This window comes from Prionailurus bengalensis, chromosome B3, assembly GCF_016509475.1.
Source record: "Prionailurus bengalensis isolate Pbe53 chromosome B3, Fcat_Pben_1.1_paternal_pri, whole genome shotgun sequence".
In the NCBI taxonomy this organism is placed as follows: domain Eukaryota; kingdom Metazoa; phylum Chordata; class Mammalia; order Carnivora; family Felidae; genus Prionailurus; species Prionailurus bengalensis.
The window spans coordinates 71,693,357-71,719,848 of record NC_057355.1 but is presented as its reverse complement, the minus strand read 5'-3'; the positions used below and the strand labels follow the sequence as shown (position 1 = coordinate 71,719,848).

Genomic DNA, 26,492 nt, shown 5'->3' with positions numbered 1-26,492 from the left:
AATAAACAAATAAATAAATAAATAAATGAAGTACCCTTTTCCAACATCGTCACTTCTGCCATTCCTCCTTGCAGCCACTTGGGATGGCCTAAGACTGGACTTATGGTACTAGATTAGTAAATGTGACCTTTAGTAATTTTTTCTTTATTCTTTGGGATTTCTACTAGCTTTTTTTTTTTTTTTTTGAAGAAAATTGATGACTTTTGTATAGCTGATCTGTTATAAAGCTGACTTCACAGCTTAGCAATTATAGTGGGTGTTTAAACATTTGGTACTAAATTATGGCTTTTCAAAGTAATTAAAATTAATGTCCAGAAGCCAGTTACTCCTAAATTATCCAATTGTTGTCAGGCAGCTGCATGGTTGCTAATTTAACCAGTAAGTCAGTTTGCTGCCCATTAACTGAAAAACTATGTTCTGAGAGCTCTGTCAGAACTATCGAGTTTAAAAATATGTAAAATAGGGGCACCTGGGTGGCTCAGGGCATGATCTTGGGGTTTGTGAGTTCCAGCCCCGCATGGGGCCCTGTGCTCACAGCTCAGAGCCTGGAGCCTGCTTCAGATTCTGTCTCTCTGCCCCTCCCCCACCTCTCTCTCAAAGATAAATAAACATACAAAAATTAAAAATAAGTAAAATAATGGCCTCTGTCCTCCATAGAATTCAGTCTCGTATGCATGTTTTTCCTTAATGATGTCTTTGATTTGGCTCCTTTTGCTCAAAAGAATCATATTTACTTTAAGGCATTACAGGTGCATTTGATATTACATGATAGATAAGTGACACGTTATCTATAAAGGAAATTTTATGCCTTTTCACATTGAGAAATGTGTTTACATTATAACTTTATAGTGATTCTCATAAGAAAACTGGAGAATTTTTGTTTTTTTCCCCTGAAATCGTAAATTACCATTGTGATTTGTCAAATGTATAATTTGTCCATTTTTTTTTAATTAAAAGTAATGTTTGGATACATGTAAAACCCAAACCAACCAGCTCCTCTACTCAGGTGCAGGTAAGCCTCCAGTGCCCTAGATGTCGCTCTGGCTCCACGATGGGGGTGGGCCTGAGTCTCTGTGGTTACAAAGTTGGGGGCGGAGAAGCCGAGACTGGCTGGGAAATGATGGCTGATGAAGACGAGGAAGTCAAGCAGATCTTGCAGAAATTGCAGGTGGGAGTCATAGGTTAAAATCTATATGTGCTTTTGTTACTCGGGAAGAAGGGGGGAGTCCAGTGTATATATTACCAGCGAATTACTTGGCGCATGCAGGACGCTGCATGTGTTAGTGAGGTTACTATAACAACTCCTGAGGGTTCGCCCGCTGGCGGAGAGCCTCCCCTGTTACGGAAGGGGCGCAGCGGGGTGTTGGGACCTTCTGCTGCTGACCTGCATGCACTCAACTTCACTCCTGTTTGGAAGAGGATTTGTTGCTCCTAAGTTTATTCTTGCGCTTCTAAATGTATTCTTCAACGTTCTTACGGAGTTTTGTTTTGTTTTGTTTTTCCGATTCACCCATAACAGATAGTATACACATGTATGTAGCAGATCTGCAGGGGCTATTATCATGTATTGTTTTCATTCCCACAAAGGCCATTTCTTTACCACTTCTCTGCTTTGAAATTGGCCATTTCTTTACTACTTACCTGCTTTGAAATTGGCAACAAGCACAGTAATAGCTTGCACCCCTTGTATCCTGGTTACTCCTCTCAGGACTGCACGGTTTTGATTCTTTTGCACACTTGCTATTCCAGTTTGGGGTCTGATGCAGAGGGTCCATGCTCCACCCAGTTCACAGTTGACTGCAGTTGTGAGGAGGGCTAGTCTTTTGTACTTGGTAGGTATGAGCTAACTGGTTACTTGCTCTTTACCTTATTTCCATAACCCAATATTTTCCTTAAAACTCAGAAACTCAGTTCTTTGTATTCTAAGACAGCCTGAAATTTAAATATTAGACCTGTGACAGGCTTATACCCTGACTAAAGGCTTGTAATGCAAAAAAGTTTAAACATTGGTGACATTTATCTGTTTCTTGAGCCTATTAAAATAACATTTTTTAGAGTGTGAGCTTTATTTTACTTCCAGTTGACTTGGATTAATTTATTTTCATTCCCTGTCGTGACTTGCTGAAATCAGAGATTATCAATACTGGCTCCATATTAGAGACGTTGTATATATGTATTTGGATACGTCTAGAAAAAAGTCTGAAGAGGTATACTAAACAGTAGTTATCCCTGAGGTTGTTCAGAGTGATTATGAGGAATTTCTTACTTTGTATTTTTTACATGTACATACTTGAATTTTAGCACCTTACATATATTGATTTTTCCATGAGACAAAAAGTTATTAAAAATGTTCACTGCAGTGGGGCAGCTGAGTGGTTTAGTTGGTTTAGCAACTGACTCTTGATTTTGGCTCAGGTCATGATCTCACAGTTGGTGAGATCGAGCCCTGCATTGAGCTCTGGGCTGACAGCACAGATACTGCTTGGGATTCTCTCTGTCTCCCTCTCTCTGCCCCTCCCCTGCTTGCGTGTGCTCTTTGTCTCTCAAAATGAATAAATAAACATTTAAAAAGTGTTTACTGCAGCAAAACAAAACAACAAAACTAAACAATTTCATGCATATTTGCTTTCACAGCTAGAATGAGACAATGAGACCCTCTCTAATTAAAATTCCTAATTGGCAGCCGTGCTGATTGCAGGACAAAAGGAATTCTATTGTAAGTTTTGCTGAGAACTGTCTTTTCCTGGGCTCATTTGTCGTAGATGGATTAAGCATGTATGCTGGGAGTACCTTGGGGTAGGTGGGCAGGAGTGGTGCAGGAATGGAATGGGGGGGAATGGAGTAGAGGAGAGGAAAAAGATAGTGATGTTACTATTTATGGGAATGGTGGTACATTTTGATTTCTGCCTAAAAAGGGAAAAAGGAATGTAACAAAAGGATGTTTTTCAAAGTGTGTTTTATAGACCATTTTCATTTCAGCCATCTAAAGTGTTTGTTAATAGGTGATTTGAGTTCTGCGAAAACTTCTAAAACCAGAATCTGTGGGCTGTGTCCTGAAAATAGTGCACACAATAAAATTTGAAAAATATCGCTACTACCGAGGATACTGTCCATTCTCTTTGCTCTGGGTGGGGTTTTAAATTAAGTACAGCACATAACCTGTTGGTTAGAGACAGGGATGATTCATTAAACCATTAAGTCAACATTTTTTTTAAAAGTGTTTATTTATGAGAGAGAGCACAAGTGGCAGAGGGGCAGACAGAAGGGGACAGAGGATTCGAAGCACGCTCTGTGCTGACAGCAGAGATCCAATATGGGGCTCGAACTCATGAACCATGAGATCATGACCTGAGCCAAAATCAGACACTTAACCAACTGAGCCACCCAGACGCACCTCAGTCAACATTTTTAATGAGGGCCTATCATGTCCCAAATCCTGTTGTAGTGCTTATGTATAGTTCTAAACATGGGAGACAGGAGATTAAGACCCTCCCGTCATGGAGCTTACATTCTAGTGGTGGAGACAGACATAGACCGCTAATGTATAGGCCACATAATTTCAACTGATAAGTACAATGGAGAAAAATAAGAGTGTGATTTAACAGTGGGCAAAAGTGGAAGTGGTTACTTTAGTTTGGGGAGTCATGGAAAGCCTCTCTGAGAAGTTGATATTGAACTGAGATCTAAATGATGATGAAGAATGAGTCATGCAGAGATCTGGTGGAAGAATGTCCAGGCAGGGGGAACAACATGTATAAGGCTCCCAACGTGGGACTGAGCTTGCTGAACCTGAAGAACTCCATGAAAGCCAATGTGGCTTGAGTATTGTAGAGGGGAGAGTGAGAAGTGAAGTTTGTAGCAGGGTGAGTAGTGTGAGGTCAGATCGTACAGTCTTCTCAGCTGTGGTTAGGAGTTCGGTTTTATTCTACAGTGGAAAACTGAGAGTTTGTGAGGTGATGTATATATTTGTAAGGTCATTCCAACTATAATGAGGAGAATAGGAGAGAATAGAAACAAGATGACCAGGTAAGAAACTATTGCAATAGTCCAGGCAAGTAATGGTGCTGATTTAGTCCAGGATATTACTAGTGGGATGGAGATAGGTAGATGGATTTAGTTGTGGAGGTAGTTAAGATGTGACAGATGTGTTGTGAATTGTGTTATATATTTCTGCTGCTGTTCATTTTCAGGAAAGAACAGGTAATGGAAAAGCTTTGGTGTCCCAGGAAGACTCAGAGACAGAGGTATTTAAAATAGGAAAGGGAACATTTACTTGGGAAGAATACAAGAGAGCCAGAAGGTGACTTGACAAAAACAAAACAGAACAAAACAAACAAACAAAAATAGGAGTATTTGAAGAAACAAAATCCTGGAAAAACACCAAGGTTCTCAAATTGGTCTGTTTGTTGTGGAAAACAGTGGCTCTCACATGTTTATCATATTCACAAAGGTCATATATTTTTCAGATACCAGCATAGGAAAAATCAGAGAGCAGGTTATTTTTGTCAGGAAGTCCAGTTTTCAGGGGAAATTTCAAAGTTTTATATATTCTGGAGGGCAGTCCCATATTGGATTATCTTATTAACTTTTTGTTTTATCTCAAGTTGCAAAGTGTTTCCCTCCTCTTGACTATGGTATATGAAGTGCTTGGCCATACTGGAAGCCCTGCTGGGGCTGGGAGAGAGACAGCTGTCATCATGGTGCACAGACTGGCACGGAACTTCACCAGAGTGGTCCTGGGACAGTGGCTACTTTTCTTCATGACCTGTGCATTTTGGTAGACCTGTCCGCCTGCCTCTTGTGTCATTCCTAGTGAGATAGAGAATCAGTAATTCTAGGCCCCAACCGGTATGGCCAGCCAGTCTCAAATTTCCTTGTCTGCCGTTCGCTCCTCTTTTCCACAGAAATCTTGAGTAAAAGGTGAAAGATTTACACGATCTGAAGAGAAACCAGAGTATGATGTTCTCTCCTCTTAATGGTACCCTTTTTACACTTCTTAGGAACTGGTGGATCAGCTCTATTCGTTTCGAGAGTGCTATTTCGAGACACATGGTGTGGAGGATGCTGGAAGGAAGCAACAGGATGTGCGGGAAGAGATGGAGAAGACCCTGCAGCAGATGGAGGAAGTAGTGGGTACGAGTCGCAAAAGAGCATGGAGCCCCCTACAGGAGGCTAACTAACGTGCTGCAGAGTTTTGCTCTCTCTTTCTAAACTCTGCTATATTGTTTGTGGCTGTTGCAGGATGGTACAACAGAATATTTCTTCTTTTAAAAAAAATTTTTTTTTTTTTGAGAGAAAGAGCAAGTGAGCAAGCAGGTGAGGGGCAGAGAGAGGGGGAGACACAGAATCTGAAGCAGGCTCCAGGCTCTGAGCTGTCAGCACAGAGCCCAATGCGGGGCTCAAACCCATGAACTATGAGATCATGACTTGAGCCAAAGTCGGATGCCTAACCGACTGAGCCACCCAGGCGCCCCAACAGAATATTTCTTCTAAGGGCCACTGTGTAGGATGGCAGCCTACCGGTCCTCTAGACAATGTTTTCCAAAGTTTGATTATAGCGAATGCCATAAAATAAAAGAACATATATATTTTTTTTTTTAACATTTATTCATTTTTGAGACAGAGAGAGACAGAGCATGAATGGGGGAAGGTCAGAGAGAGAGGGAGACACAGAATTCGAAACAGGCTCCAGGCTCTGAGCTGTCAGCACAGGGCCTGATGCGGGGCTCGAACTCACAGACCGCGAGATCATGACCTGAGCCGAAGTCGGACGTCCAACCGACTGAGCCACCCAGGCGCCCCTAAAAGAACATATTTTTTTCTGAGACTGTTCTTCTTAATTGACCTTTCTGCTTCTAATTTTTTTTTACTTCCAAATTTTTTATATAATGATCATGCCATTATCTTTCTAAATATTTCTTCCTGCATTTAGTCTTATCCTTTTGTTTGCCTCTTTTCTCAAGTGTATTCAAAGATTCCTGCTGCTGACTGGTTAAAGTCTCAACACCTTAATTTGGTATGAATTAAAATGGTATTCAAGTCTCTATTGTCTGACCATTTCTGTTTGTTTTCTTCTACTCTTCCCTCTGCCTACTTACTTACAGAGGAACTTTCTGTTTCTTTTGGGTTGGACTATCAATTCTTCCTTGAACATGCCACAGGGGTTTCTGCCTCTCTGTCTTGGTTTACATAATTTTCTCCTTTTCACTTTTTAAAGCTCATTCATTGGGATATGCCATATGCCCCTTTTCATTGTTTTAATTTTCCACGAATATGCTTTGTTCTCTCTATCGGCTCTCTACCAGAGGGGCAATAAGCCCCTCCAGGGTAGGGATAATGCTTTCTTTGTTATCCCATTACCTAACACAGTACTCTGCATATGGTAGGCTTTCAATAAGTGGTTTTTTCATACAGATTTTCTTCAACTGTTTCATTCCTAGGGCTGACCTGAGGTTATTTCTTGAGAGAAAGTGTCCTGGTCTTATCTGTAAGATTGCCTCAGTTTTTCCAATTGCCTTTATCTTTTTCCCCTTCCACCTAGGTTCTGCCCAGGGCAAGGCCCAGGTTCTGATGCTGACTGGGAAGGCATTGAATGTGACTCCTGACTATAGCCCTAAGGCTGAGGAACTTCTGTCCAAGGCTGTGAAGCTGGAGCCCAAGCTGGTGGAAGCCTGGAACCAGCTGGGTGAGGTGTACTGGAAAAAAGGGGATATTGCATCTGCCCACACCTGCTTCTCTGGAGCCCTCACCCATGTGAGCCATCTATTATACTCTTGGAAAACACAGATGGGAAAGACGAGGTTGTTTTGGTTCTATGAATTTCCCTAGGATATGAATACCAGAATAGAACTATACTGGAACTAGGAGAATGAAATCAGAGGGGAGGGAGAGTCGGAGCAGACCTGGATGAGGAAAATAGGGCCAGGGGACTGAGAAAGGAAGAAGATGATGGGATCAGGTTCAGGGATAGATGAGAGGTGAAGAAAGATTAACAATCAAGTTAATCCTTGTAGATAGGGGTCTAAGATATAGACGGCAGTAAGAATTAAGATGAAAAATTAGATTTAGAAGATTAAGATGCATAAGAAAGGGGAAATAGAATCAGGAAGGGTGAGTATGTGTCTTCTCCATTTGCAGTGCAAGAACAAAGTCTCCCTTCAAAACCTGTCCATGGTGCTTCGCCAGCTGCGGACTGACACTGGAGATGAACATTCTCGTCATGTAATGGACAGTGTCCGACAGGCTAAGTTGGCCGTGCAGATGGATGTCCATGATGGCCGTTCCTGGTGTGAGTGCTCTCAAAAGAAAAAGGTCTCCAATTTTCTAGAGCAGTGGTTCTCAGTATCGCTACACTCCACAATCATCTGGAGCCCAGCTGTTGAGTCTGGTTCTAAGTGTCTTTGTTTTGAAGAAGCCGGAAAGGTATTTTGATGAGCCACTATTCTAGGAACTCTTGGATCGTTTCATCCAAGAGAGGACGCTTATTTGCACATAAGCAAGGCAGGATTTTTGTGCAGTCTGTTCAAGTTTCTCCTTTGGGTCTATGTTTGCCTCTTTATCTCAGTGGAATTCGGGGTATACTAAATATAGTGTTATCACTGGATTTTGTCAGATGTGGGACCTTTCAAATAGACCCTTGAGGGTGACCAGAATAAGATATCTTGAACCTGGGCTCTGAGATGATTCATCACTATGTATCTCAGTTTTTTCTCTGCTTAGGAGGGGCAGGATGGCTGGAGTGGGCTGGAAGTGGGTGTTTCGCCTCTCCTAGGTACAAGGATAGAGCCAGGTGGATATTTTCCTTCCTCAGATCAGTTAGGCTCTGGTTGGATAGTTTCTGCCGAGGGCAGACCTTGTTAAGAACAGGGATCTCTGGCGTAGTTCAGAACAGTTCTTTCTCCCCTTCCCCTTGCTGGAAGTGTGAGGGGATTTTTCTCTGATACTTGCTGGGGGAATCTGGCTGGTTGAAGCTTCTGGAGGTAAATCTCACAGTATTGTGGGGGCCTCCTTAGGACCTGGACCTGTCATAGACTCTTAAGTCTGAAAATCTTTCTTGTCTGGTGAGAAAATGGGATGCAGGATTAAAAGTGAGAGATGGCTAATGTCTGGGAAAAGAAAATAGCCCAGTATAAGGGTCTTTGCCCCGTTTTTATTAGGATCAGAAGGCTTACAAACATGGTGATGGACGTGCACAAAGAGACTGTGTGTGAACATTAACTCATGGATGTGAGGGAAAGGGGGTCTTGAAGATATTCGGGGTTAGGGGTTTGGGTTAATATAAAACAAAATCCTGGCACCGAATGGAAGGTTGTATACAGCAGACCGGAGGCAGCACCTCTGTTAATCTTAGGTAGCCTAGGGGATGAGACAGATAGAGCAAGTAACCTCAGGGTTAACAAGGCACCTTTTTCTTTTGCTAATCAGCTCCGCTCTGGGCAGCTTCACCCACAGGCAGGCAGCAGTCTATAGCTCTAGTTACCTGTTTATCTAACTTGATCCTTCCCTCCTGTGAAAGCAGCTTTCTGCTGTAGTACTAAATTGGGGGGCGCTTCTGCCCTGAATATCTAATCTTGGTTATTTCATATGCCTGTGTTCTGTATTGGGGCCTTCGTCCCGCCCTCTCTATGCTTATTTATCTAATCTTGTTTACCGAAACTTGGGTGTGAACATCCTATGGCTTTGTAATTCTTTATGCCTTGTTAACCCATTGGTGTAAGCCAGGGGAATCTCTAAGTTTATTGCCCCACAGGGACCCCTGGAGTTTCTTGCTCCCAGACTTGTCCACGCTGAACCTCCAGCACTTTGTCAGTTACAGTTCAGGTGTGCCTACCTCAGCACCGGGTCCTGCAGCTCGTGAGTGTCTGCCCTGGTCACTCCCTGTGTTCGCCTGACTCTCTCCAGTTTTAGGGGCAGTGGTTTACCCTGTGTTGTTCCCTGTCTTCTGGATCCAAGAAGAGTTGAGGATTTTTCAGTCTGTCAGGATGGAGTGGTAACTTCCAAGCCCCTTACACAAGGAGCCGGAAACCCTTTGTTTCTCTTTCAGATATTCTGGGGAATGCATATCTTTCTCTTTACTTCAATACTGGCCAGAACCCTAAGATCTCCCAGCAAGCCCTCAGTGCCTATGCCCAAGCAGTAAGTATTTATGGTCACCCCGGCCAGATGAATAGAGGTAGGAACAGCAGTTTCCATGTGGCTCTTTAGCAAGCAGCATGGGCGGTCATTAGTGGCGTTCAGTGTGTGTGGTTTTGCAAAGCTGTGTATGCAGGGGTGACTTATTTCTTCTTAATTTTTTTTTAAGTTTGTTTTTATTTATTTTGAGAGAGAGATAGAGAGCAAACAGGGGAGGGGCAGAGAGAGAGGGAGAGTGAGAGAATCCCAAGCAAAGCTCCATGCTATCAGCACAGAGCCCCCCAATGTGGGGATCAAACTCACGAACCAGAAGATCATGACCTGAGCCAAAATCAAGAGTCAGACACTCAACGGACTGAGCCACCCAGGCACCCCTATATCTTCTTATAACTTGAGTATTAGCAACAGCCTGCAAGGGTGCCTCACTGCTAGACAGCTCTTTGAATTATCCAGGTTTTCTGTAGGCATGTATAACCAATCGCAGAGCCCATCCCAACATGTTCATCTTTTGTAGTGGGGGAAAAAGTCTATATTAAAATAATGCTATATTAAAATAATGCCTGGGGGGCCCAGTTGGTTAAACATCCAACTTTGACTCAGGTCATTATCTCCCCACTTGTGGTTTTGAGCCCTGTGTCGGGCTCTAATGACAGCTCAGAGCCTGGAGCCTGCTTCAGATTCTGTGTCTCCCTCTCTCTGCACCTCCTCCACTCGCACTCTTTCTCTCTCAAAAATAAACATTAAAAAATTTTTAAATAAGGCTTATTAATATTTGTGTACATTTTTAAAGAAAAATGAAAGCACTAATACTTAAGTATAAATTAAGTGCTCTCCCTAGATTAACCATGAGATACTGTGGCCCTGGATTTCCCACAGGCTACAGTAGAAAACAGCATATACCCCATTCTGCAGTCATTTCCTTGGGATTAATCCACTGGAGCTCCTGCTTTGCATAGGCTTTCAGGCTGTTTTTATATCAGTAGCCACTTACATGGGGGTTTCCTTCAGGTGTGAGAGCCTGGCCACTTATTATTAGATGCTTCACATTGGCCTTCTGAGCACTTTTGATTTAGGCCTCCTATACACTTTTCTTTTTTTTGCTTTCTTGCTTCTCTTGACATAGACCTTTGCTTTTTAATTTACCATTACTTTGTTCTGTGTGGCAGAATAAAGAATGTACCTACCTTATATTCATGTTTGTAGTTTAGGGACTGGCCTTTTTTCAGTCAGGGAGCTTTAAGGCAGAGGAATTATATTTTAGTCTGATTTCTTACTTTGGTGAGTGTTTACATTTTAAAAAATAATAGTGTAGTTTTAAAAAATTTTGTATTTGGCTTCTGCTAAATTGTTGCTTTTAACTTAATGTTGTTACCCAACCATAGACATATTTGAGGCAACCATTTAAACAATTAAAAAAAAATTTTTTTTTAATGTGTATTTATTTTTGAGAGAGACAGAGAGACAGAGTACGAGTGGGAGAGGGGCAGAGAGAGAGGGAGACACAGAATCTGAAGCAGACTCCAGGCTCCGAGCTGTCAGCACAGAGCCCATGTGGGCTCACGAACTGCAAGATCATGACCTGAGCTGAAGTCAGACGCTTAACCAACTGAGCCACCCAGGCACACCCAACCATTTAAACAATTTTAATTCATGTGTTTGTACTTTTGTAATGTGCTAGGCAATGAACATAATTAGAAAAATACAACGAATATAGCCAGGAACATAGCAGTTTCTTCACAGCACATCTGTCTGCACTTGCATGTGGTTTCTGGCCATCAACGTATGTATGTATGTATTCATTTCTTCATTCATTCTTTTTTTTTTTTATCATTTTTTTTCTTTTAATTTCTTTAAATTCAAGTTAGTTAACATACAGTGTAGTATTGGTTTCAGGAATAGAGCCCAATGATTCTTCACTTACATATAACACCCAGTGCTCATCCCAACAGGTGCCCTCCTTAATGCCCATCACCCATTTAGCCCATCCCTATACTCACCTCCTTACAACAACCCTAAGTTTGTTCTCTGTATTTAAAGGTCTCTTATCGGGGCGCCTGGGTGGCGCAGTCGGTTAAGCGTCCGACTTCAGCCAGGTCACGATCTCGCGGTCCGTGAGTTCGAGCCCCGCGTCAGGCTCTGGGCTGATGGCTCAGAGCCTGGAGCCTGTTTCCGATTCTGTGTCTCCCTCTCTCTCTGCCCCTCCCCCGTTCATGCTCTGTCTCTCTCTGTCCCAAAAATAAATAAACGTTGAAAAAAAAATTAAAAAAAAAAAATAAAGGTCTCTTATGGTTTGCTCCCTCTCTATTTCTATCTTGTTTTTGGTTCCCTTCCCCTATGTTCATCTGTTTTGTTTCTTAAATTCCACATATGAGCGAAATCATATGAGATCTTTCTTTGACTTATTTCACTTAGCATAATACACTCTAGTTCTATCCACATTGTTGCAAATGGCAAGATTTCATTCTTTTTGATCACTGAGTAGTATCCCATTATGTATATATACACCACATCTTCTTAATCATTTGGACATTTGGGCTCTTTCCATAATTCTGGCCATCTATTTAAATTAGAGAATCAGAATTTGACTTTCTTTTTTTTCTTAATAGTTTTTAAAAAAATGTTTATTTTTGAAAGAGAGAGTGAGTGAGTGTGTGAGCAGGGGAGGGGCAAAGAGAGGGGTCAGAAGATCCAAAACCAGCTCTGTGGTGACAGCAGATAGCCCAGTGCAGGGGCTCAAACCCATGAATTGTGAGATTAAGACCTGAGCTGAAGTTGGATGCCCAACCAACTGAGCTACCCAGGCGCCCCCAGAATTTGACTTTCAATGGATGCTTTAAGGGGGCTTGAATGTAGAAACGTGATTCTGCCAGTATTTGGAGCTGGGCTTGTGGGTAGAGGAAATGCTTTAAATAAGTGAAATTTCTTTTCTGGGCTTTCTTCATTTATACCATTATCTCACTATTAAAAATTTTTTTTATCAGAATGCTTTTACACATTTATTTTATCTGTATACTATTGCATGGATAAATTATAATCATATTTTAATATTTCATGTACACATAAAAACCATTACATCATTGTAATGTACACAAATGATGTAGTGTACATCATTTCATGTACACATAAAAACCTACATCATTGAGGTGTCAGGGACTGAGTAATATACCACTCAAGCAGTTACTCTATAAAAAGGTGGGTGTAGGTAACATTTTGACAAGGAAGAGGTCTAGGGCATGTTGACCATCCTTAAGAGTGAGATAGGATCCACTGATTGTCTTTCTCTCTCACTGTAGGAGAAAGTTGACAGGATGGCTTGCAGCAATCCTGATCTTCATCTGAACAGGGCAACGGTAAGATGAGTGGGGTAGTGATCACCTGAGTCAAAACAGTGACATCTGGGTCTTAGCCTGTGAGGATAACTGGATATTCACGGGGATAAGGTTAAGTACGAACTTTGAGAAGAGAGCCAAATTGTTTCCAGGAAGAGCTGGCTCAGTTTGACTTCACTGTCTGATGGAGTGTCTGGTGGGAAAGGAGAAGGGACTGAGGCGGTGGGAGGGGTACATAGAGGATGGGAGGACAGTTTAGAAGCCTTTTCTGAAATGTTCATTATAAGTATACAAATAGAATGACCCACTATCTGCAGCTTAGCTGTTTTAGAATTTGGAAGTTTGCTTCTTTGAAGGGATGCCATCTTTGGGGTTCGTGATCACCTTAGCCAGGATAAAGGACGGAAAGCATTGCTGTTTATTCAGATTGTTCATTGTAGAGCAGGAGAACAGCTGGCAGAAGGGAAACAGTTTCTTTCTTTCTTTCTTTCTTTCTTCTTTTTTCTTTCTTTCTTTCTTTCTTTCTTTCTTTCTTTCTTTTTTCTTTCTTTTCTTTTCTTTTCTCTTCTCTTCTCTCTTTTCTTTTCTTTTCTTTTCTCTTCTCTTCTTTTCTCTTCTCTTCTCTTCTCTTCTCTTCTCTTCTCTTCTCTTCTCTTCTCTTCTCTTCTTTTCTTGAGTGAGAGCCAGGGAGGGGCAGCGAGTGAGAGAGGGAGACCGAGGATCCAAAGCAGGCTCTGCACTGACAGCAGAGAGCCCGATGTGGGGCTCAAACCCATGAACTGTGAGATCATGACCTGAGCCAAATTTGGATGCTTAATCAACTGAGCCACCCAGGTGCCCCAGAAACAGTTTATTTCCGTAGATTGCTAGTGCATTGTGCCATTACTCCCTCGGTGTAGTTTGTGTTAAATATACATATAATTGGGAGGTTTTTGGTTACTTCTTGTGCAGTTACATAAATACGAAGAGAATTATGGGGAGGCCCTGGAGGGCTTCTCTCGGGCTGCAGCACTGGACCCTGCATGGCCAGAGCCCCGGCAACGAGAGCAACAACTTCTGGAATTCCTGAATAGATTAACCAGTCTCCTTGAGAGCAAGGTAAAGTTGTCAAAAGGCCAAATCGTACTTTTATCCTCCTGACCCTGTGGATCAAATAAAATAAGAAAAGACTAGGCTTCAGTAGTGATGACCCTACCTGTAGAAGTGGGTAAGTGGGAGTAGGAATAGGTTTGCAAAGAGAGCAGACTAGCTTCCAGCTTCTTATCTATTTTTCCTTTTTTGTATATTAAAAAAAATTTTTTTTAAGTTTCTAAAAAATATTTTTTTAAGTATTTATTTTTGAGGGAGAGAGACAGAGACAGAGTGTGAACAGGGGAGAGGTGGAGAGAGAGAGGGAGACACAGAATCCGAAGCAGGTTCCAGGCTTTGAGCTGTCAGCGCAGCTGACTTGGGGCTTGAACCCACAAACCTATGGGACCCTGACCTGAGCCGAAGTGGATGCTTAACTGACTGAGCCACCCAGGTGCCCCATCCTTTTTTTTTTTTTAATTTAAGCCCAAGTTAGTTAACATATAGTGTAATAATGATTTTAGGAATAGGATTTAGTGCTTCATCACTTACATATAACAACCAGTGCTCATCCTAACAAGTGCCCTCCTTGATGCCCATCACCTACTTAGCCCATCACCCACCTCCCCGCCATCAACCTTCAGTTTGTTCTCTGTATTTAAGAGTCTCTTATGGTTTGTCTCCCTCTCTGTTTTTCTTATTCTTGGTTCCCTTCCCCTATGTTCATCTGTTTTGTTTCTTAAAATCCATATATCAGTGAAATCATATGGTCTTTCTCTGATGGACTAATTCTGCTTAGCGTAATATACTCTAGTTCCATCTATGTTGTTGCAAATGGCAAGATTTCATTCTTTTCGATTTTTTTTTTTTTTTTTTCTTTTGCAGGGAAAGGTGAAGACCAAAAAGTTGCAGAGCATGCTGGGAAGCTTGCGCCCGGCTCATCTAGGCCCTTGTGGTGATGGGCGCTACCAGTCAGCCTCCGGGCAGAAGTTGACCCTGGAGCTCAAGCCCCTGAGTGCACTACAACCCGGTGTGAACAGTGGTGCTGTGGTCCTAGGAAAGGTGGTATTCAGCCTCACCACAGAGGAGAAAGTCCCCTTGTGAGTTTGTTTTCCCTTTCCTCTTTTTCATTCTTTTGAATTGGTCTCACTTGGCCTTTCTTTGACATTTGAGGACATTGTTTGTGGTCACAGATTAGTGAGTTCTGCTTCCCTCTGTGACTGTCTCATGAGTGTTGAGGTGATACCTAACAGTCTCTCTGTAGATTCTGTCATCACCCATTTTTTTCTCTGAGCTTGGTGCTCTGTGGATTCCTGCATCCATAGCTGAAGTTGAACTGCTGTGTTTTTTAGAAGACAGAAGGAAACCTTGAAATTCTCCTGCTTCTTTGTGTTTTCATGATCATAGAAGTTAAAGGAGGAAAAATTTTCAGTCCTGTTTGGACTTAGGTATGACTAGGCAGTTCCGAAAGGTTAGCTTTGAGTTAGACTTTAAGGCCTGATGGGGATATTGTCTCAGATATTATTTAACAAATATTTATTGAGCATCTGGTATATGTGTGGTAGGGAGTGAAATGTAAAGGATCCAAGTGAAGGTGCTTACAGTCTAGTAGAGGATATGAGTTAAGAACATTCACCTAGAAAAAAAATGTTCTTAAAGGTTTAAATTTTTTAAGTTCTCTTTGCACTACAGCACAGGGCTCGAACTCACAACCCTAAGATCATGAGTTGCGTGCTCTACTGACTGAGCCAGCCAGGCACCCCTTACTTAGAAGATTTTTAAGCCTTGAAAAATTAGGGTTTAGTCTGTGCCATCAGTCCTTGGTTCTTCACTCACTTCCTAATCCCTTGTTGACTGGTTTCCTTTTTCTGTTTTCTACTGGATTTGTTTTTTCTAGCCTCACCAGTGTCTGGTCCATTGGCTTCCACTATGTGTTTCCACAACACTGTCTTATCTCTCACTGTTTATTCCTTTTCATATCCCTTCTGCTTCATCCAAACCGAAACACTTCCCATAATATGCCCGAGCTTTCTCCATGGTGTTTTCTAGAGACATATGGGTTGAAGAGCAAGAAGATGGTTGAGAAAAGTTTTGTTAACTAGAGCAGACCCTAGAGCTAAGAGGAATGAGAAGGAAATTCAGACAAAGGTGGATTTTAGGGGGCCTTGAGAACAAATATTTTGTCACTCCTTGGTTTCTCTTTTTCTTAACTTCTAAATGTTAAGTTCCAGGAGGACTCTCTTTTCTCTCTTTACCAGGATGACAAATAGGTGCTAACTTTTATCACTTGGCAGCAGCTGCCCAAGTTACTGTGTAGAAGGATTCTGAGGCTTTGATTGGATCCACCAAGAGAATGTTGGGCTTGATTGCAGGTTGGCTATGAATTCAGGTGTGTCAAGTGATGTCATGTGTACCAGTTCTTCACCATCTCATTATAGATCATCTCTTTTGGTGATGTCATATAAGCCCAAGGCTTTGGCTGCCTTCACCATGCTCACAGGTGGATCTCCAGCCCAGGCCTCATTTCCAAGTTTTGGATTCCTATATCCAACTGCCTCTGGGCTCCAATCAGAAATCTCTAACTCAGTAGGTTCAAAATTACTCACTTCCTCTTTCTCTCTAAACTGTTTCTCCTCCCTGCATTCCTTGCCAATCGGTGGTACCACTTCTGCTCAGTCTCTTAAGACTTCTAGAAGTTGTTCTAGAATTCTCCATTCTCCTGCATTGTGGTGCTCACCACGTCCATACATTTGTTTTGGGTTTTTTGGTCCCTACCTTTCTATCTCTACTGACTTAATATAGCTCCTTATTGCTTCTCCAGACACATATTCTGACTCCTTGTTTTCCTCCAGTGTTCCACAGTGCAGAGAAATATTTCCCCGATGCAAAACCGACCATCGCCATTTCTTATCTAAAATCCCTTACTGCTGCTGTGGTACTTTTAGGATGAAGTTTGAACTCCTTAGATTGGCTTAGCATGCAAAAACCCTTCATAATTTACTCCTTGTCTGTCACTTTCCCACTTGTGCCTTTTGTTACCATCATGGGATTATTTTGTGGGTTTCAGAACAGCTATTTTTATGCCTCTGTGCCTTTACACACTGTTCCTGTGTCTGTCTGGGTAATCCTTTTACTGCTTCTTGATATAGATAACATTTTCCCCCCAACATTTATTATAAAAATTTTCAAACACAGCAAAATTGAAAGAATTTTACAGTGAGTATCTGTGTACCCAACCACCTGTATTCTTCTATGTTACTATACTTGGTGTATCACATGTCTATCTATCTGCTTATTTATCCATTGATCCATCTTATTTTGGTACATTTCAGAGTAAATTGTAGAGATCTATATACTTGCCTCTGAATACTCCAGCGTATAGTCATTAACTAGAGTTTGGTTTTTTTTTTTTTTTTTTTTTACAGTTTTCTTCTTTTTACGTAAAAATTTACATAGAATGAAGTATACAGATCTTAGTGTACATTTGCTGAGTTTTGACTAACACGTACAGCTGTGTAACCCAAACACCTGTCAAGATAGAGAACAGTAATTACCAGCACCTCGGAAAGTTTTCTCATGTTCCCTCCCAGTCAGTCCCTGTTCTCATTCCCTCAGAGGTTCTTTATTTCTACTGAGGAGTAGTTTTCCTTTTTTAACCCAGATAATTTTTCATCCTTTACAATTCAGTTTGAGGGTCTCCTCCTCAAGGAAATCTTCCCTGCCTTCTAGTTTTGAACATTTCTCCGCTGGGTTCCCACTGTCCAATCTTTGGCCTCACTGAACTCATCGCAAGGGAAAAACTATTCTGGCACCTGTCACATTTGTCCTGTAAGTGATGGTTTAACTGTCTGACTCCTGCTTGACTGTAAACTCACTCATAGCTGGATCAGTGTCTTATTGCTAAGCACAAAGCTTGACGCATAAGAGGCATTCAGGGAAAGTTTGTGGGACTGAATTAAATTGACAGTGATGGTGGTTAGAGAGTTGGAAGGTTGTGATGGTTAAATTGATAGACCAGGAATAATGTCACAGCTGCAACATTTTGAGCTGGTTCATTATTATTTGTTGAATGGTCTCAGTGTGCAGATGTCTCAAGTTCTTGATCAAGTGACAGACTGATGAGTCCTGTGCATATGCTTTAAAGATATTACATATGTAAGACAAATGAGGACTCAGATGGTAGATGATGGTACCTGTCTTAAGTTTTCTAAGTAACTAACTGAGAAAGCATTTGTTAATTTTGCTGGTATTCTAAAACCACTGTTTTTGCTTTTCTTTCCTGCCTGCTTTCCTCCCCACCCTTCCCTTAACCCGTCTTAACCTGGCAGTACATTTGGCCTGGTAGATTCAGATGGACCTTGCTGTGCAGTGATGGTGTATAATATGGTACAGAGTTGGGGAGTGCTCATTGGGGACTCCGTAGCCATTCCTGAGCCCAATCTTCGGCTTCACCGAATTCAGCACAAAGGAAAAGTGAGTGATGGCCAGGATTTTTTCCCAGCTTATAGGCTCTGAAAGTGGGACCAAGTTTATCTCTTTTAATAAATATGTAAGGTAATGCATATATATATATATGTGTGTGTGTGTGTGTGTGTGTGATATACACACATATTTTCATATATGATGTATATACTTTTTTTACTAAAAAGGGAACCTACTGGTAAATAAGAATTTAAAAAATGGACTGGACAGAGAAAAATACTGTATGATAACACTTATATATGGAATCTAAAAAAGCTGAACTCATGAAAACAATAGAATAGTGGTTACCAGTGGCTGGGGTTGTGGTGGGCAAATTGGGGTGATGTTGTTTAAGGGTGCAGACTTGGAACTAGTAGGTAAATAAATCCTGGAGAGCTAATGCACAGCACAGTGATTACAGACAACAGTATCGTATTATATACTTCAAAGTTGCTAAGAGAACAAATCTTAATTGCTCCCACAACAAAAAAGCAGTGGTAACTGTATGACATGATGGGGTGTTACCTAACACCATGGTGGTCATCATATTCCAATATATAAATGTATTAAATAAACATGTTTACACCTTAAACTTATACATGTTAGATGTCAATTATTTCTATAAAAAATTTTTTTAAAAATGGACTGAAATATTATCACTCAGATATTAGTTTCTTACATATACCTACAGTCTTTTTTCATAAATATGTATATATACATATATACATTTATAAACATATTTATAATTATATATTTATTTATATATATTATTTATAGTATATACATATATGTATGCGTATATATGTACATTCATATGTATATTTTTAATGAGTGGAATATTATATGCAGTGTTTGTGAACATTTCCTGCAGTTTAACATATTCTAACAGCATTGTTTTGAATTGACACACAAAGGTGGTGATGAAGATGATGATGACAGTTAACATTTCCTTAACACCTTAACTGACTGCTGGGTGCTGGGTTAAGAGGTTTATTGCCTATACTGGCTCATGTAATAAACACAGAAATCTTCTAAGAGTAGCAGTTTCACCACTTTTTCACCATTTAGATCAGGGGTTGGAAAACTGGCCTATTGATCAAATCTGGCTCCCTGACTGTTTTGTATAGCCTGTGATATAAGAATAGTTTCTATATTTTTATTTATCTGTTTTTTTTAATGTTTATTTATTTTTGAGAGAGTGGAGACAGAGCAAAAGCAGGGGAGGGGCAGAGAGAGAGGGAGACAGAATCTGAAGCAGGCTCCAGGTTCTGAGCTGTCAGCACAGAGCCTGATGTGGGTCTTGAACTCACGAACTGCAAGATCATGACCTGAGCCAAAGTCAGATGCTTAACTAACTGACGCACCCAGGCTCCCCAGTTTCTATATTTTTAAATGAAAAAATTGAAAGAAGAAGAATAACTGGTGATACATGAAAATTATAGGGAATTCAAATTTCAGTGTCCAAAAAGTTAATTTGTTTGGGAACAGAGCCACACTTATTTGTTTACTCTTGTCTGTGTTTGCTTTTTGCACTATGGGGTCGGGGTTGAATACTTCTTCTGTGACAGAGACCATATGACCCACAAAGCCTAAATTAATTATTATTTGGCCCTCTACAGAAAAAATTTACTTCTCTCAGATCTAGATTATTTTTAGTTTTTCCCAATTATAAAGGCACTGTAGTAAAAAAATTTTCTATCTGCCTATATCCATGATTATTTACTTAAGTGAATTTCTAAGGTAGAATTCTGGTTCCAGAAGATATGCAGAATTCTAAGACTTTTGATTCATATTGTCAAGTTATTTTTTGGAATGTGGGACTAGTTAATACCAACAGCAGATGTAATTGCTTCTTTGTAGTTTTCTTTTCAAGTCTGGGTAGAAACCTTTGAAAAATTAAATGCTTATTTTACACGAAGAAATACAGCATCGGTATTGTTTTGCTTTGGTTTCTTGATTATTGGTGAGGTTGGATATTTTATCAAGTTTATTGGCTGTTTATATTCCTTTTATAAATTGGCATTTTTTTGTCATTGCCCATATTCCTGTTAGGATATTTAAAAAATTGACTTATGAGAACTGTTTAATTCACATCTTCACTTTGACTTAAAAGCGCCTCCTTCACAACTCCGAGTGGGACAATAGTTTTTGGATGAAGATGTTTCAACAACATGTTTTATGGTCTAAAGTACATTTGAACTGGTAAAGTGGGCTGTCTTTTCTGTTATTATTGGAATGTCTAAACAACACATTCTGTTTCTTCCCCCTGATAGGGAGGAAGAAGGGAGAATTAACTTGAATTTATCTTTGGCAAGTTAATTTAGGGCCTTACAAACACTGGCACTAAGAGTTTCTCAGGCTTCTCGCTGGTGGCTGTGTGCGTCTGGTTTTCATTGTCAGAAGACACTGGGACGGGCAGATTCTGTGAAGGCTGGTGGCACCCTCTAGTTAGGCAGCAGCGGCACCTGTCATTTTTCAGAGATTTGCCCCATTCTTGTGGTGAAACTACTGGCATCTTACCTACCCCAGACTGTCCTTCTGAAGATTGAAAACTTGGGGAAAATTATATCCCCTTTGTTAGGGGATATATAAAAATAAACTCAGCTTTATTTATTTGACGTGAGACGAAGGGAAGGAGCATATACACTGAGGGGATAGGAAGAGGGAGAAAGTCACAGATGTGTTTCCCTGTGCTTCTACCTTAGGATCTGTAATGAACCTCTGTCTGTCTGTCTTTTCTAGGACTATTCCTTTTGCAGTATTCGTGTGGAGACACCCCTCCTGCTGGTGGTGAACGGGAAGCCCCAGGGCTCCAGCAGTCAGGCCGCTGCCACAGTGGCATCACGGCCACAGTGCGAATGACCGTCCTTGACTTGCATGCTGAAGAAGGAGCGGAGGCGAGAGGATAAGCTCAAGACCGTCAGCAGCTGGGCCAGCTCCACCCAGTGACTCAGCCAGGAAGGGGGGATGTTGTAGATGATGACTTTCCCTTCCCCTGTCCTGTAGGACACTTTGTGTCTCGTCTTTCTCTCCTGTTCACATGTTCAGGTTCTCTGTGGCCACACACTTCCCTGGTGTAATCTCTCCTGCCTCTTTCATCGCTCTTCTGTGTTTTAGGCAAAGAGCATGGAATTGGTAGAAGTGTTGGCATCTTGCCGTGGGACAGAGTCCCCACGGTTTTCGTTCTTGCCTCCTTCCTGAGCCTCATGTGTATATATCATTGCAGTATTTATTGCTAAGGGAGGGGGCTTGAGTTTTTAATGGCTTGTTTTTTTTGCAACTTTTATTTTATTTTTAAACATTAGGTCCTTCCCCTTCTTTGGGGCTGGAACAGAATTAAATTTGTTTGGAGAAAAAATACTGTATAGTTTGGCTTCATTCTCTTCAAGCTTAGATTTTGGTTTTAGGATCACTTCAATCCATTATTGTAATCCCCCCCCCCACCTTTTTTTTCTTTACACTAAATAGTTTATTTCTCTTCCAGTTAAAAGATTTCTGGCAACAGGTATCCCAAGGCAGGAATGGCAACTCCACGAAAAGTCACTGGGAAGGAGCTTCCAACCATTTTCCCATTCTGTCATCCTTGGGGGTGGCCCTCGTGGTGCAAGATGGCAGCAATATTATTCGAATAGTGTTATTAGGCTGAAAGACCAGAGAGTGCCAGATACTCAGTTTCTTTAGATTCTAGTGATACATTTTGTAATAGTTTCTCTTAATACCCTTGAGGAAAAATGGGAAAATGTGAAGGAGGATTAATAGCCAACTGATGGCTGTAACCAGAGAGTACATTAATGGATACAGATAAATTTGGAAGACTTCTGGTGATCTGGCTCAGGTCTTTGTACTTGTCTGGTCCTTTTGAACTTTATCAGTGACTTGAATATCATTGGTGGCTCATTCATTCTATGAAGAATCTAAAGCATAGAGGAATCCTCAGAGAATGGGTAATAAAATCAGCATCTATCCATCTAAGAATGTTATAAGGGCTGAATCTAAGATAAAAGTTTGAAGTCCATTCTTTTGGTCTGAAGAGGCCAACTTTCCAGGTGTATCTTTAGCATTATGTATGAAAAATTATCGAGAATTTTTTTAAAGTATATTTTTGTTTTGAGAGAGCGCATGTCTGTGCGTGTACGAGTAGTGGTGGGGGTGGGCTGAGGGGGAGTTGGGGAGGGGCAGAGAGAGAGAGAGACGGAGGGAGAATCCCAAGCAGGTTTTGTGCTGTCAGCATGAAACCCAACATGGGTCTCAAACCCATGAACTGTGAGATTATGACCTCGGTCAAAATCAAGAGCCGAACACCTAGTGGACTGAACCACCCAGCTGCTCCAAAATTGCTGAGAATTTTAGTAGATAAAGTTAGTATGAGTAATCAATACGATACGGTTGCAAAAACACTGTTTTGGCTGTACCAATGAATCTGTAGCAGCCAGGGAGAAGAGGTCTTGATACAGTGTCTGTCAGACCACATGTGGAGCTTTGTGTTCAGTTCTGGGTGTTGATTTTGAGACCTATAGTCATGGAAGAGCAATCAGGAACTTGAAAGGTGTAAAATATCTTGAGAAGTGGTTGAGGGCAACTGGGGAGAAAGTGGGGCTGGTGCAATGTGTGTGCATTAGAGTCAGTAGACAGATGAGACCAGGTAACTATTTTCCTTTTACTCAAGTCCTGATTTGACATACTTTGTGTAGGGCCAGGCAGTAGAAAAATGGCCAGTAGGTGGTAGAGTGAAGCAGAAAAGATTCTATGATGAAATACATGGACAAGTGAATATGCAAAACATGTATGTACAGTTTAAAGAGTGATTAGAATATCTGAAAATGTCCACTGGCTTCAAAACTAGAACATTAATTTGTATCTTAGAAGCCCTTGTGTTCTCTCTATGATCTCATTTGTTTTCACAGTGATATAATCTCACTGATTACACCATAATGTAGTTATTCTGTTAAAGGATGTTTGGGTTTGTTTGTATCAAGGAAGTACTTTATTAATATCCTGCATGTGTCCTGATAAGTAAGTGTAAGAGTTTCTTTAAAAAAAATTTTTTTTTTTTCAACGTTTATTTATTTTTGGGACAGAGAGAGACAGAGCATGAACGGGGGAGGGGCAGAGAGAGAGGGAGACACAGAATCAGAAACAGGCTCCAGGCTCCGAGCCATCAGCCCAAGAGCCCGACGCGGGGCTCGAACTCACGGACCGCGAGATCGTGACCTGGCTGAAGTCGGACGCTTAACCGACTGCGCCACCCAGGCGCCCCCAAAAAAATTTTTTTAATGTTTTTATTTTATTTTGAACGAGAGACAGAGTGCGAGTGGGGGAGGGGCAGGGAGGGAAGTCTCTGAGCTGTCGGCACAGAGCTTGACATGGGGCTCCAACTCACGAACTGTGAGATCATGACTTGAGCCAAAGTCAGACGGAGGTTTAACTGACAGCCACCCAGGCACCCCAAGAGTTTCTTTTATAGCAATGATTCTCAGAAGAGTGGTCCCCAAGACCAACAGCATCAAGACCACCTGGAACTTCTTTTAATGCAAAGTCTTAAGCCCCATTCCATGTATTAGAAACTCAGGGAAGAGTCCAGTAATCCGTGTTTAACAAACCATCTCTGGGATTCTGATGCACACTAATGTGTGAGAAGCACTGTTCAGAGTATTAGCATGAGGGCAGAATTGCTGGGTCTCAGAATATACACATGCTCAACTTTTTTGAGAAATACCAAACATTTCCAAAGTGGCCGTTCCAATTTATGTCTCTACAGTCAGTGGATGAATCTTCCTAATGCTCCTTACTCTCTTCTATATTTGGTATTTGTCTTATTTTTTAGGGACCACAGATTTGGGAGGTTTGAAGGATATCCCTCGTGGCCTTAACTTGCGTTTCTCTCACTACAAATGGGTTTGAACATATTTTCGTGTATTTATGAGCTACTAATATTTCTCACAGTGAAAGGACTATTGTGTCTTTGACCACTTCTTTACTGGGTTTCAAATTTATTTGTAGGACTTATCTTCATACAAATCTTTTGTCATTTTATGTGCTGCAAACATCATCTAATGGTTGCTTTCCATACTGGATCTTCTGTTGAACAGATCTTAATTTTAGTGTTACTGAATTTAGCAGTCTTTTATGGTCAGTGCTGTTTGTGTTTTAAGAAGTCCTTTCCTGTCCTAGAGTCATAAAGATATTTCCCCTCTGTTGTTTTATGCTTTCATCTTTTTCTTTCATCATGACATTTCTTTATGTTGTGGTGTAGGTATATACTTTTTTTCTTAATGAATAATTAATTGGCCCAGCGTCTTTTATTAAGGAATCTATCTTTTAACCACTGATCTTTAAAGCCCTATCTGTCTTAAACCAAGTATGTATGTGTATGTGTGTGTGTATGTATATATATATATATTCATGATATTACATATATATGTAATATGTGTATTATATATATTTTTTTGTTTTATTCGTTTCTGAGGTCTCTATTCTGATATTTTCTGATCTACTTGTTTATTTCTATGCCCATATTACATCATCTTATAGCTTTATAAGAAGTCAGTATCTGATCAGAGAAGCTCCTTAATGTTGTTCTGAGTAAGCAGCCCATTTACATTTTAGCATTAGCTTGTAAATTTTCACAAAAAACTCCTCTAGGATTTTGATTGGGATTGCATTCCATTTATAGATCGATTTAGGAAGACTAGACATCTTTATATACTTTGAATCTTCTTATCCATAATTTTCTTGATTTATTTAAGACTTCTTCAGTGTCTTTCAATATAATTATATACTTTTTCCAGAAAAGTCTTATATATATCTTTTATTAAATTTATTCCTAGGCACTTCATAGTTTCCAATGTTATTGTAAATAGTGTAATTTTAAAAATTACTTCTGCTGTGTCTGGGAATAGAAGAAATACAATTGGCTGTTCTATATATTTTTTGTAGCTGTGACCTTTTTAGAGTCTCGTCCTAATAATCTCTCATGCTTCTGTTGGGTTTTCTGTGTACAAATATTAACTGTTTTATCTCTTCCTTTCCAATCCTTTTGCCTTTTCTGCACTAGTTAGGACCTCTAGAATGCTGACTACAAGTGATGATTGCAAGCATCTTTGTCTTATTCTGATACTCGAAGGGAATATTTTGGGGCACCGCGTGGCACAGCTGGTTGATTAAAGTTCATTAAAGTTGATTAAAGTTGGCACAAAAACAGACACATAGACCAATGGAAGAGAATAGAAACCCCAGAACTAGACCCACAAACGTATGGCCAACTCATCTTTGACAAAGCAGGAAAGAACATCCAATGGAAAAAAGACAGCCTCTTTAACAAATGGTGCTGGGAGAACTGGACAGCAACATGCAGAAGGTTGAAACTAGACCACTTTCTCACACCATTCACAAAAATAAACTCAAAATGGATAAAGGACCTAAATGTGAGACAGGAAACCATCAAAACCTTAGAGGAGAAAGCAGGAAAAGACCTCTCTGACCTCAGCCGTAGCAATCTCTTCCTCGACACATCCCCAAAGGCAAGGGAATTAAAAGCAAAAGTGAATTACTGGGACCTTATGAAGATAAAAAGCTTCTGCACAGCAAAGGAAACAACCAACAAAACTAAAAGGCAACCAACGGAATGGGAAAAGATATTCGCAAATGACATATCGGACAAAGGGCTAGTATCCAAAATGTATAAAGAGCTCACCAAACTCCACACCCGAAAAACAAATAACCCAGTGAAGAAATGGGCAGAAAACATGAATAGACACTTCTCTAAAGAAGACATCCGGATGGCCAAGAGGCACATGAAAAGATGTTCAGCGTCGCTCCTTATCAGGGAAATACAAATCAAAACCACACTCAGGTATCACCTCGCGCCAGTCAGAGTGGCCAAAATGAACAAATCAGGAGACTATAGATGCTGGAGAGGATGTGGAGAAACGGGAACACTCTTGCACTGTTGGTGGGAATGCAAATGGGTGCAGCCGCTCTGGAAAGCAGTGTGGAGGTTCCTCAGAAAATTAAAAATAGACCTACCCTATGACCCAGCAATAGCACTGCTAGGAATTTATCTAAGGGATACAGGAGCACTGATGCATAGGGCCACTTGTACCCCAATGTTCATAGCAGCACTCTCAACAATAGCCAAATTATGGAAAGAGCCTAAATGTCCATCAACTGATGAATGGATAAAGAAATTGTGGTTTATATACACAATGGAATATTACGTGGCAATGAGAAAAAATGAAATATGGCCTTTTGTAGCAACGTGGATGGAACTGGAGAGTGTGATGCTAAGTGAAATAAGCCATACAGAGAAAGACAGATACCATATGGTTTCACTCTTATGTGGACCCTGAGAAACTGAACAGGAACCCATGGGGGAGGGGAAGGAAAAAAAAAAAAAGAGGTTAGAATGGGAGAGAGCCAAAGCATAAGAGACTGTTAAAAACTGAGAACAAACTGAGGGTTGATGGGGGGTGGGAGGGAGGAGAGGGTGGGTGATGGGTATTG

At 40.8% G+C, this 26,492-nt stretch overlaps 1 protein-coding gene and 1 long non-coding RNA gene across 2 annotated transcripts; both read left to right on the top strand.

Annotated features, from left to right (window-relative positions):
• The first annotated feature begins 1,084 nt into the window (after nt 1-1,084).
• On the top strand, nt 1,085-22,121 carry TTC5 (tetratricopeptide repeat domain 5). The gene is made up of 10 exons (XM_043554171.1): nt 1,085-1,168; nt 5,001-5,133; nt 6,542-6,753; nt 7,138-7,288; nt 9,044-9,135; nt 12,426-12,482; nt 13,413-13,559; nt 14,415-14,629; nt 17,858-18,002; nt 20,733-22,121. Exons 1-10 carry the CDS (start codon nt 1,118-1,120, stop codon nt 20,850-20,852), a joined length of 1,323 nt encoding a protein of 440 aa, XP_043410106.1. The 5' UTR covers nt 1,085-1,117; the 3' UTR covers nt 20,853-22,121.
• LOC122467665 lies at nt 11,119-11,514 on the top strand. The gene is made up of 2 exons (XR_006293039.1): nt 11,119-11,169; nt 11,411-11,514. It is a non-coding gene; the product is annotated as an uncharacterized LOC122467665 (long non-coding RNA).
• Nucleotides 22,122-26,492: the final 4,371 nt, after the last annotated feature.

Bases quoted from the DNA above. Each gene is read 5' to 3' on its own strand.
- TTC5 (XM_043554171.1), top strand. From the start codon at position 1,118: ATGATGGCTGATGAAGACGAGGAAGTCAAGCAGATCTTGCAGAAATTG. The intron at 7,289-9,043 runs GTGAGTGCTCTC...TTTCTCTTTCAG, and splicing joins CCATGATGGCCGTTCCTGGT to ATATTCTGGGGAATGCATAT. The intron at 14,630-17,857 runs GTGAGTTTGTTT...TTAACCTGGCAG, and splicing joins ACAGAGGAGAAAGTCCCCTT to TACATTTGGCCTGGTAGATT.